Genomic DNA, 13161 nt, shown 5'->3' with positions numbered 1-13161 from the left:
ACAATTTTTTGGAAATTTAAACTACTAAAACTATTTTGTATTAATAGGTATTAAATTTTTTGATAACATATCTTGAAGTTTTTTTTTTTGGTTGTTGAAGTAAGTAGAGCAAGTAATAAACAAGCATAGTATAAAATATGGGATTACAAAAAGTAACATTACGTGATAACAGAGGGTCCAAAAATTATAGCATAATATTTTAAACACCTTTGTTCATTTTATTACAATTTCAGAGATGATATAAATAGAACAGTCACATTTCCCAATAAACATCATTAACAATGGGGATGAATTTAAACCTTGCTTAATGTATAAAAAATTGCCAGCAATGTTAATAAATTAGCAATTTATTCAAGGCATTTGTTAATATTGTTTTCATATAACAATAATATAATTTAAAATAGTATTTAACCTATACCAAGATAAAAATATATTCTGCCAATTCCATCCAAAAGTTTTAAACGACTTGATAAACAACAAATGAGCCAACAAGACATGTCTTGAAGTTTGTAACCATTTGTATATTTACATGTGATGCTTGTTTAAACAGTGAGATAAAAATAATTTTAACTAGTAGATTGTTTGAAAACAAAAGTTTTTGAGATTTGCTATATTTTACAACGCAAGGTCAAAAAAACCCAAAGTGGACATTTTTTTTTGAGCAGATGTTTGCCAGTAACTTTTAAAAAACATTTAACATTTATGAAATATTTATAACTGTAAATATCTTTTAAGTTTTAGAAATGAAAAAAAATATATATATTAGTTTGTCCTAACAATCACTTTACTATATGGTACCCCACAGTTTTCAAATTGTATAAAAGCACACATAGACACAAAAGCTTTTTCACAAGAAATACTAATATTGTGCAACAAAGAATAAACAAAAGCAGATTTCAGATAGCAGTTTCTCTTTTGCACGATCACATTATTGCAACATTGTTCATTCCAGAAGCTGAATTTTTAAATAAAAAGGAGAATAAAAGTACATGTACTACCTACTATATTACCTGATGATATTAGAGTTGTCATAATTAATACTACAGATTTGCTTCAGCATACGTACTTTTACACACAGTAGAGGGCACACAAATGTTCCAAATAAAAGCCACATAAGTTCAAAATGTAATCTCTGAACTGTAGATAAGAATTTACCGGCATAATGACTCATCTATTGGATCTATGAGTGTTGTTTAAATAATGAGAGTGGGATTACTCACCCTCAGTTTCTTGTGTGCAGGGACACAATGAAGCTTTTGCTTGTGGCTGCTGTCTTTGGGCTTTGCTTTGCCCAACACGACCCAAACACTAAACATGGCAGGACCTCCATTGTTCATCTGTTTGAGTGGCGTTGGGCAGACATAGCTGCAGAATGTGAAAGATACCTGGCACCTAATGGCTACGCTGCAGTTCAGGTATGTGTAATATTAAATATTTACTAATTTTAAAAACAACCATACACTGAGATTGGAAATTATTGATAAATTATGATTGACTAAAACTCTTTTGATACAATTGAAACCCCTTGACATGGTTTTGTCATGCCAAGTCACCTTTATTTATGTATCATTTATACCGTTATCAGTACAGATAAAAATAGTATGTTTTGTTGTATATATATAGAGAGAGAGAGACAAAAGAGACAAATGAGGGAAGTAAAAGGTTTAGTATAAATATTGCACATGCACATAAAGGGATAGTTTTCCCCAAAATGTAAATTCTCTCAACCTGTATACATTTCTTTTTTCCAATGACCACAAAGAAAAATGGAAAAAGGAATGTTTAAGGGAATATTTTAAAAGAACAATATGTAGGATTTTCCTACATCTAGTGGTGAAATTGTATTCAAACGAATTGCTCTCTAGCGCCTTGCTTTTCCAAGTGCGTGTTGCAACTACGATAGCTGTTATGTACTTAAAGATCTCCTTGTCCTTTTCAGCTGGTTTACATTTTAACGAAAGCGCGTTGCGGTAGGCTAGTGCATTTTGTCTCGCTCTGCTATTAAAGTTTTTCAATATGTCGGAACGACAGGGAAGCCTTCTTGGACTTACCCATTCAAGGTAAATAAAGAGAAGTTATGTTTAAGCTAGAGCCCGACCGATTTATCTTTTTGCAGATTTTATCAGCCGATATGAGCCTGTTGCAGAAATATCTATCGGCATATCCACAGATATGCAGCCGATATTAACATTTCTCATAGAACACATTAAAGCAACACTATGTAGTTTTTATGTAAAAATGACTTTTGGCTCCCCCATGTGGTTGAAAAGCGCAACAGTGCCTGGTATCAGACACTCTTTTGCAGGCAGGGGGAGGGGCGGGCTGTGTTTCCTACCCTCCACCTCGACTTTCAGAGTGTGCTTGTAGCAGCTAGGAGGCTACTCAGGGTGCAGCAACAGTACAATTTGTCCAGTTAAAAGTTGTTCTATCACTGAAATAATTTTAGAGACATTATTTAAAGGTAAAAAAAAACCTACATAGTGTTGCTTTAAATGCTTTTGGAAGATGTAAGTACTTGTTTGTCCAGCAGAGCGCGCTCTATTGGTGTCTTCTTAACGCTAAGTTGCTAACTATAACTTACTATAAAGTTAATAAACAATTACTCCATAAGTTTCTTTTTCAATATAACGTTATTCTCGTCAAAACAGCCAATGATTTAAGTTATATATATTTTTTGTTCTGTTTTTGTTTTAAAGTTATTTATAATAAGTCAAGTTTACTGTTTTGTGCACTGATATCAGAATCATTTTGAATAAAAAAGTTTATTGTTAACTTGTTAAACACATCTGCCTATATAACATATTTTTTGGTTATTTAAAGTGTTTGTATTTATTTATATGATAATGTATATAGTGAATTCTTTGTACATTACTGTAATATAATATACTGTAGTATATGTGTACTGTACTATAATTTACAGATAAAGAATATCGGGCGATATATCGTTATCGGCCTTTTATTGCAAATCATGAGCCCCATTCACTTCAACAGTATTCTTGTTTCCTGCTATGGAAGTAAATGGGGCTCAGGATCGGTTTGGTTTCAAACATTCCTCAAAATATCTTCCTTAGTAGTCATCAGAACAAAGAAATGTATACAGGTTTGTAACAACATTAGAGTAAATGATGACAGAATTTAAATTTTTGTGTGAACTATCCCTTTAATAGTCACCACTTTACTTTCAAATCGTAATGGGATCCACCACATGATCAAAAATGTACTTTGACAGATGCGTATGAATAAAATAATGCGTATTAAATAAAATGTCTGTTTTTGATCTGACAGATCTCTCCCCCCAGTGAGAGCATTATAGTAACCAATCCCTGGCACCCTTGGTGGCAGAGGTATCAACCAATCAACTACAACTTGTGCTCCAGATCCGGAACAGAGGAGGAGCTAAGAGACATGATCACTCGCTGTAATGATGTTGGGGTAAAGCAAAAGAAAGGCTAATAGTATCATAGTTAAAAAGCCTAATGACCACACTGAATGTTTTTAATGGCTTAATATGAATTACGTAAAGAGCATCATTTTTGTGCTAATATTTTATAGGTGAGCATATATGTGGATGCAGTGATTAATCACATGTGTGGAGCTTCTGGTGGAGAGGGCACTCACTCTAGCTGTGGATCATACTTCAACGCTAAAAACAAAGATTTCCCATCTGTCCCTTACTCTTCATGGGACTTCAATGATAGCAAATGTAAATCGGCCAGTGGAGACATTGAGAACTACAATGATATTAACCAGGTTAGTTTGTGGTTAGATTGTGTTTGTACAATCCACGGAGATTACACCTTCAGTTTTCATTGCGCAGAAAAGCATAAACTTCTGACTTAAAGGATTAGACCATTTTCTTAAAAAAATCCAGATAATTTACCCCCATGTCATCCAAAATGTTGGTGTATTTCTTTGTTCAGTCGAGAAGACATAGGGCCCTATCTTGCACCCAGCGCAATTGTCAGTGACGCATGTATCATTCGTATTTTGCACCGGCACACAGCGGGTTTTTCCCTCCACAGACGCACGTTGGCAAACTAGGGAATGACCTAGGGAAAGAGGCGTGTTCCGGCGCAAACCATCCCTGATGCTATTTTGCAGTTTCAAAAAACAATTGCGCCACTGACCAAAAAAAAACTAGTCTAAAGTCAGTGGCGCGTTGTTCATTATGCTATTTTAAGGGCGCATGCTTGACCATAATGTATAGCGTGCACAACGCGCACACAATTTGCTTATCTAATCTACACAGATGCAACAGTTATTTTTTGCAAATCATAAATTGTTACAATAAAAAAATATTTAACACATGAGATAAGGGGAATCATTGTGGTGAGCATTGTGGTGATAGTTTTTATTTATTTTGTGTGGCTGCATTAAAAAATTATCATGCAAATAACGATTAAAATATTTTCATAAGTTAATAATAATAAGTTTGTTGTGTATGAAGGTATATTTGGTGCAAAACAACTGCACACCTGTGACAGTGGAATTTGTATTTGTAGAGATTATCCACACATGTGTATCAGTAAATTTGAAGTCACAGATGAAGAGTTTGCAAACTTGTAGATTTTTTTCTTTTCCCCAAATACAACACAACAGTTACACATTCACAAATCCTTCAGTGCAGCTGCACAAATCCCATTTTACAAATCACAGATTAAGAAACTCACAAGCTCACGTTTTTTGCTACAATTGCTGCAGTAAATATGGTGCATAACCTACTTGAACACCTGCATCAAAATATGTGAAGTCACACAAGAATTTTGTACATTCGCAAATCAGTTTGTGCATCTGTGCGATGAGAGTTGTATGTGTGTACAATTTTTTTTTCACAAATATTTTTTAATTTTTTTAATATTTCTAGCACAAACACAAGTACATAAATACAACTGCTTGAATCTGCTGCTACGAGTTTCAAACACTCTTTTTCGTGTGCTCTCTGTTTTGCACCAAATATCTAGAGATAAATGGTGCGAAAGTGATTTGTATACCTGTAGGCTATGGCGAGCACTGTTCAGCACTGCCCACCAGGTGGCGCCCGACGCTCACTGAAGCAGAGTTTATTAATTACCACCAATGTTTCAGCAAGGTAAATCATGGTATTATTTTCACCAAGTGGAGAACAATACAAATGGGAGTGCTAATTATACACAGATGAAGGTAATTACATACAATATTCCAATGATTCATTAGTAAACAAAATATAAGTTCCTTAAATCTCAAACCATCAATATAAGTAGATAAAAAATACAAGCAGCAAATACACACATAGGCCTACATATAAATAAGATACCAAATGATGTAAGTCCCATTCATTTTTAATATCATAATACCTATAAAAATAACCCAAATCAAAATCTACTTTTAAACCATGTGTGGCCAATGTTCGCATTTAATATACCTAAAAGGCCTCCTGTCTAAGTAAAAATTGGTCCAACTCACCTCACCTTCTAGATGGAAATACCCTTTCAATTCCTACAACCCCAAATCAGAAAAAGTTGGGACACTGTAGAAATTGTGAATAAAAAAGGAATGGAATAATTTACTAATCTCATAAATTTATATTTTATTTACAATAGAATATAAATAACATATCAAATGTTGAAAGTGAGATATTTTGAAATGTCATGCCAAATATTGGCTCATTTTGGATTTCATGAGAGTTACACATTCCAAAAAAAGTTGGGACAGGTAGCAATAAGAGGCCATAAAATTTAAATACTGATAGTATCCAAATTAGTATATTAGAAGAAAAAGCATGTATCTTATTTAAATGTAGGCCTATGTGTGTATTTGCTGCTTGTATTTTTTAATCTACTTATATTGATGGTTTGAAATTTATGGAATTTATATTTTCTTTACTAATGAATCATTGGAATATTGTATGTAATAACCTTCATCTGTGTATAATTAGCACTCCCATTTGTATTGTTTTCCACTTGGTGAAAATAATACCATGATTTACCTTGCTGAAACATTGGTGGTAATTAATAAACTCTGCTTCAGTGAGCGTCGGGCGCCACCTGGTGGGCAGTGCTGAACAGTGCTCGCCATAGCCTACAGGTATACAAATCACTTTCGCACCATTTATCTCGAGATATTTGGTGCAAAACAGAGAGCACACGAAAAAGAGTGTTTGAAACTCGTAGCAGCAGATTCAAGCAGTTGTATTTATGTACTTGTATTTGTGCAAAAAAAAAAAATTGTACACACATACAACTCTCATCGCACAGATGCACAAACTGATTTGCGAATGTACAAAATTTGTGTGTGACTTCACATATTTTGATGCAGGTGTTCAAGTAGGTTATGCACCATATTTACTGCAGCAATTGTAGCAAAAAACGTGAGCTTGTGAGTTTCTTAATCTGTGATTTGTAAAATGGGATTTGTGCAGCTGCACTGAAGGATTTGTGAATGTGTAACTGTTGTGTTGTATTTGAGGGAAAGAAAAAAATCTACACGTTTGCAACTCTTCATCTGTGACTTCAAATTTACTGATACACATGTGTGGATAATCTCTACGAATACAAATTTTACTGTCACAGGTGTGCAGTTGTTTTGCACCAAATATACCTTCATAGTTGTGTGGCTGTATTACGTTTATTTTATGTAAATAATAATTAAAATGTTTTCATAAGAAACCTTAATTAATGTATGTGAACTTGATTTGTAAGTGTACTTTGGGGTTGGACTGCTTGTGTTTCTTGGCTTTCAGTGGTGAGGGTGGACGCAGCGATGTCCTCTGCTGGCGTCTGTGTAGAGGCAGATCCACCTCCCGTTACACGGTGTAGCCGATTTATGCTGGCAAGCTTGGGATTCCCCATCTCCTGACATCATTGTAGCGCTTGCGGCGCAACGTCCTGGGGATGCCAACTGATGAGACAATTGCGGCTATTTCTTCCCACGCCTGTTTAACCGACGCTGATTTGGGTGGGTTTCTCCCATCCCCAAACAAAACAACTTCTCTGTCTTTGACTGCTCTTACAAGAACGTCGGTCTCCTCGGCTGTGAACCGCTCCTGGCGTGCGCCTGGTAAATCCGTCATAATAATAGCAACCCGCCAAGGAACTTGTGGACTTGCGTTTAAAGGGAATGTTGGATGACGTTCTGATTGGTTTATCTGAGGTTACGCCTAAACCACACCGATGAATAATGAACCTACTTCAGACCAACCCCTTATTGATTTGCGCCTGGCGCAAGAGTTATTTCTTCCGCCGGGAAAATAGCAACAGCGCCCAAGATCCGCCCACAAAGTCACTTGCGCATTGTGCTTCAGATCGTTAAAATAGGGCCCATTGTGTTTTTTGAGGAAAACATTCCAGGATTTTTCTAATTTTAAAGGACTTTAATGGACCCCAACACTTAACCGTTTTAATGCGTTTAAGGGGCTAATCACACCAAAAGCGTTTACCGGTATGGCAGTTGCAGGCGCCTTTTTTGAATGATATTCTATGGGCAGGGAGCGTTTGCGCGCTGTTTATGCGCGCCGATCGCCTTGCGTTTCTTGCCGCCGGCCGCAGCACGCGCTTTTGAGGGAGCGCTGAGAGCCCAACGTCATTTGCATCTTTCCATTGTCCAATCGAATGAGGGGAGAGGCGAGCCTTATGTTCTGGTGAGGGAAGTTTACAGTTGGTTTGAAGAACCGGACTCCACTCGCTCACTATCTCCTGCGAGTTTGTGCACCTCTCACCCTCAAACAAGGTCAGAGCAAGCGTCCTCTTTTTAAAGTTTCTGCTAATATGACGGTTAACAGCAAAAGAGCGCTCACGCTTCAATATTTGATTGACAAGACAACTGACTCAGTGGTCAGTTGCCTAGCAATATAAAAAGCCAAATCTTGCGTTTCCAAGCGTTTAAAGCGCTTTTGGTGTGATTAGCCCCTAAAATTGCAGTTTCAAAAGACTAAACGGTCCCAAACGAGGCATAAGGGTCTTAACTAGCGAAACGATTGTCAATTTTGGCAAGAAAAAAAACTGCACTTTTGAACCACAACTTCTCGTCTTCCTCCGTTCATGTGACACGCCAGCGCGACCTCATGTAATTGCGTAATTACATGCGTGTTAAATATATGAAACACACATTTGCTGACTATTTTAAACAATAAACTGACACAAAGACATTAATTAGTATCATTCGAAATACAACAACATCAGAACGGTCCTCTTTCTCCACACTTGTAAACACTGGGGCGTAGTTTCGCATACGTCATCCGTGACCTCTTGACGTGATGACATATTACGTGAGGTCGCGCTGGCGCATCACACGAACAAAGGAAGACAAGAAGTTGTGGTTTAAAAGTGCATATTTTTATTCTTATTGCCAAAAATTACAATCTTTTCACTAGATAACGATGCCTCGTTTGGGATCGTTTAGAGTCCTTTAAAACTGCAATTTTAAACTGCATTAAAACGGTTAAGTGTTGGGGTCCATAAAAATTAGAAAAAGCCTGGAATGTTTTCCTCAAAAAACATAATTTCTTCTCGACTGAACAAAGAAAGACATAAAAATTTTAGATGACATGGTGGTGAGTAAATTATCTGGATTTTTTTAAGAAAATGGACTAATCCTTTAATGGTGAAGGATATATATGTTCCATGTAGTTGACTTGTTGATTATGTGTCGACAGGTCAGAGATTGTCGCTTGGTGAGTCTCCTGGATTTGGCCCTGGAGAAGGATTACGTTAGAGGAAAAGTGGCTGAATATCTGAACAGACTGATTGATATGGGTGTGGCTGGATTTAAAGTGGATGCTGCCAAGCACATGTGGCCTGGTGATCTTAGTAATGTTTTCGGGAGACTCAAAAACCTGAACACCACCTGGTTTTCGCCTGGTTCCAGGCCTTTTATTTATCAAGAGGTATTTCCATTACATCAGGACCAGAAGTGACAAAAATAATTGTTGAAAGCATTAACACAAATGTCTTTTTAAGGTTATTGATCTGGGTGGAGAGCCCATTAAAGCCTGTGAATATTTTGAACTTGGTAAAGTGACAGAGTTCAAGCACTGTGGGAAACTAGGGAAAGTCATTCGTAAATGGGACGGAGAAAAACTAAGTTACCTTAAGTATGCAGACTTTATACAAAGATATCAGCAAGATTAAAATGCATCTTGTAGATATGATGCTCAGTGGTGGTTTGGCTCTGTTTTGGAGTAGGAGCTGGGGAGAGGGCTGGGGTTTCATGCCCTCTGATAAAGCTGTGGTGTTTGTGGATAACCACGATAATCAGAGAGGTCACAGTGCTGGTGGAGCTTCTGTTTTAACATTCTGGGAATCCAGGTAAAATCTTTAGAGATTCCTTATAATGACATTGAGGCATATTACTGAGCATGACTCGCTGATGAAACCTTCCACTTTCTATTGATAACAGTATTTTTTTAAATTGTTTGTTTTTTCAGGATGTACAAAATCGCAACAGGGTTCATGTTGGCTCATCCATACGGTTTGACCAGAGTGATGTCTAGCTACCACTGGGATCGAAACTTTGTTAATGGAAAGGTAAACATACTTTTTTAATTAAATAGAAGCCTTATAATTGCTGAAACCTATGTGATCAACATTATATAAAATTTAACTGTATGACTTAATATTACATGATCATGCCTAATGTGCAGGAAAATATTGAACAAAATATTTTGGTAAAATACAATGCAGGATCAGAATGACTGGATGGGCCCTCCAAGTAATGTAAATGGATCCACTAATCCAGTACCCATTAACCCAGACACCACCTGTGGGGATAACTGGGTGTGTGAGCACAGATGGCGCCAAATCAGGTTGGTGTGATTATAGGTTTTACTCAACCCTTATTAAATATCAAAACCATGTCATTTATGTTAAAGGAAAACACCACAGTTTTTCAATATTTTACTATGTTCTTACCTCAACTTGATTTTAAAACACCACTGTTTTTTTTTAATGCGTGCACTTTTAATCTTTGTACAGCGATTCGTGAATGTGTTAGCATTTAGCCTAGCCCCATTTATTCCTATGGCTCCAAACTAAAGTTTTATTTTGTGCCACCATACTTACTCGTGTAACTATTCATGTAATAGTCTTTAAACAGGGAAAACATGAAAGTGTTTGGTGGCTTCTAAATTCATCCGTGTTTGGAGCCATAGGAATGAATGGGGCTAGGCTAAATGCTAACACATTCACGAGGCACTGTACAAAGATTAAAAGTGCACACATTGAAAAAATATAGGTATGTATTAATAAAAAGTTGAGGTAAGAACATAGTAAATATTGAAAAACAGTGGGGTTTTCCTTTAACGCTGTGCTGTCTGTTTACAGGAATATGGTCATTTTTCGCAATGTGGTCAATGGCCAGCCTCTCAGCAACTGGTGGGACAATGGCAATAATCAGATTAGCTTTAGCCGTGGCAGCAAAGGATTCATCGTGATCAATAATGATGATTGGTGAGATTTATACCTACCCTAGCAATATTTAATGTGTTATGAACCAAACAAGTAAATGCATTTTTACACAAACACCTACTAGGGAAATGAAAGTGACCCTGAACACCAGCCTTCCTGAAGGAACGTACTGTGATATCATCTCTGGAGATAAGAGTGGCAAAATTTGCACTGGAAAAAAGATCTCAGTGGGTTCGGATGGACACGCCACTTTTAACATCAGCCACACAGAGGAGGATCCATTTATTGCCATCCATACTGAATCTAAACTATAGATTCAGTGAGAAGAAAATGATTTGAAAGCAATGTCACTCAAAGCAGTGTGGTCAATGCATTTGTTTAAACAAATTCATCATGACATTAAAAGTAATTTAATAATTCAGCATCTCAGTGTTATCAGATTATGGTACATTTATTTACAACATTGCTAATAAGTGCAGTGCCCTTTTAAAATTGTATTGATCAAAATATAAAAATTTTACCGCACAATTTTGGTCAATTTATTACAAAATAGGGAAACTTCTAACTCCAAGTGAATCCATGGGATGAACAGATCTAATGGCAATCACCTCGGAGTAACCTTTGACTTACTGCCTTGCTCATTGGCACAATGGTGACAAATCTTATTCACTGCAGATTTGGGCTACAATTTATTGCAAGGCATCCCTGTTACAGATTAATAATACATTTAACTACAGAGTTATTATAATTAACAGCATGTACTTGCTATAGGAATAAAATAATTTTTTTTACAGTCTATGGTAAATATGCACAATTTATTGTAATTACTATAATAGCTATATGTAATATGTAGTGGAGTAACTTGAATGTTCTCATAAACCAAAGGCTTAAAAAACGTACAAATGGTTCAATTCAATTCAATTTTATTTATATAGCGCTTTTCACAATTGTCAATTGTTGCAAAGCAGCTTTACATGAGTAGATGTAGAGGAGAACACTGAAAATCAATAACTGTATTCCGTACACAACGATGTTCCGTACAGATGACATTTAACTGCCAATAACTCAATAAATAATTTGAGATCACACACAAAAGTCATATCTGTGTCATCCTCATTTCCCCATCTTTCATCCACGACCAGGAAAGAGAACCTCATGCAAACTGTTTCAGTGATTATTCAGTAAATCTGCGGTGTGCGCCTCTTGTGTTTGAAAACGGCCGGTGGGCAGGCTTATGCTAACAGACTGCAGCTTCAGGGGGAGACAAGTGGGGCAGCAAAAATGTGGATTTCAGTTTAATTTATGCTTCACACTTTATTTACGTCTTTATAAAATGAATGATTTTTTATCACAAACTGTTAAATATATTACCTTTTGTTGAAAAAAATATTTGAAATTGGAGTATTTAATGTTTAAAGTCGGTTGCGTCCGATGACTGCATAGAGCCAGTCGGATAGCACGTCTGTCAGTACCATCTTGTATGCAGTGATTATGTTTAACTTAACTTTCATCATGCTTTAACAAATTAAAAAACATCACAATCAAGTAAAATAAAACATTATTTCATCTTTAATGTCCATTTTCGTAGCTGAAATCAAGTTTTGCGCTCTGTACGGAACATCATTGTTAGCATGTACGGAACACAGTTTTCCCTAATCATCTTTCGTACACAGGCGGAGGAGGTACTTTTTCTCACTTTTCTCAAAAACTATTGGTCCAAAAGACATCAATCAAAGTGTAAATCATACAATAGGCCTTCCCCCAGAGAATGCGCACACAAACATGCTTATTTTGAGCAAGTTACATCGAGGAGTAGACGAAAGCTTGCGGAAAAGCCCGAAAGTGTACGGAACACAGTTAGTCTACGTTACATAGTATAAGAAGTAGAATAAAGCGGCTATGGATAAACCGTGTAAGCGAGCGTATTAATAATGTCACGTATACAGTAAAGTGCTAAGTTACGCCAAAGTTGGTATATATATATATATATATATATATATATATATATATATATATATATATATATATATATATATATATAGTATATATATTAACACCATTTGTACTTTTTTATAAGGTTATATATATAAGGTTTTCTGTGAGGATTGGTTTTAGGGGGTTGGGTTAGGGGATAAAAAATTTTTACAAACATAACTTACAAAAAACATTACTGATCTCTGCATCTTAAAACAAATCAATTGCACTGGTTTATGGGCAAGATGTTTTTAAATTAAGACAGCTCAAACATGCATTTTAGTCTGGAACTAGGATGCCCTGTCTGGGAAACTGCCCTTTATAATATATGTTTGTGTGTGCCAGCCAGACGGATAAATGTAAAGACTTTTTTAAATGTTTGTTTTTGGTTTTTATTTGTGTACTGTGTCTTTATCTAAAGTGCTTTTACTGAATCTAGTGATCTAGAGAATAATAAATTAGTTATTGAAATACTTATTTATGAGTCCAAAAATGTATGGCTACTTACTTTTAGTGGACTGCTTGCTCACTGCCCAACACGACCCAGTCATATGACGTTATTTGCAGCGCGCGCTTTAAGCGCGAAAATGACTGCAGCCTACATACATTGGACGGTTAGTCTGGTGAGTTAATGAGGTAGGCCTAATTGTTACTGAACACAAACAAGAATATTCTTACAGAAACGCTACATTTCCTCCTGGTAAAGTATTAGTTATGAAGAAATAAGTTAGCTAACAGGAACCGTGAGAAACATTAATGGTAAACCAAAGTTCTATGTCACGTAACGAGCGACCCTTTAATATTTTTT

At 36.1% G+C, this 13161-nt stretch overlaps 1 protein-coding gene across 2 annotated transcripts; it reads left to right on the top strand.

Moving 5' to 3' along the window:
• Positions 1-1217: 1217 nt before the first annotated feature.
• Positions 1218-10798, top strand: amy2al1 (amylase alpha 2A-like 1). Of its 2 annotated transcripts, none has more exons than XM_065288603.2 (10): positions 1218-1415; positions 3286-3432; positions 3553-3750; positions 8630-8860; positions 8934-9067; positions 9159-9281; positions 9401-9500; positions 9657-9778; positions 10296-10421; positions 10504-10798. In XM_065288603.2, exons 1-10 carry the CDS (start codon positions 1248-1250, stop codon positions 10691-10693), a joined length of 1539 nt encoding a protein of 512 aa, XP_065144675.1. In that variant the 5' UTR covers positions 1218-1247; the 3' UTR covers positions 10694-10798. The 2 variants fall into 2 exon arrangements, with proteins under 2 accessions (XP_065144675.1, XP_065144674.1); XM_065288602.2 differs by having other exon boundaries at positions 9156-9281.
• The last annotated feature ends 2363 nt before the right edge of the window (positions 10799-13161 follow it).

This window comes from Paramisgurnus dabryanus, chromosome 17 (assembly GCF_030506205.2).
Source record: "Paramisgurnus dabryanus chromosome 17, PD_genome_1.1, whole genome shotgun sequence".
NCBI classification, from domain to species: Eukaryota; Metazoa; Chordata; class Actinopteri; order Cypriniformes; family Cobitidae; genus Paramisgurnus; species Paramisgurnus dabryanus.
The sequence above is the reverse complement of the archived record's forward strand: the minus strand, read 5'-3'. Positions and strand labels throughout refer to the sequence as shown.

Bases quoted from the DNA above. Each gene is read 5' to 3' on its own strand.
- amy2al1 (XM_065288602.2), top strand. From the start codon at position 1,248: ATGAAGCTTTTGCTTGTGGCTGCTGTCTTTGGGCTTTGCTTTGCCCAA. The intron at 8,861-8,933 runs GTATTTCCATTA...TGTCTTTTTAAG, and splicing joins GGCCTTTTATTTATCAAGAG to GTTATTGATCTGGGTGGAGA. The intron at 9,501-9,656 runs GTAAACATACTT...AATACAATGCAG, and splicing joins GAAACTTTGTTAATGGAAAG to GATCAGAATGACTGGATGGG.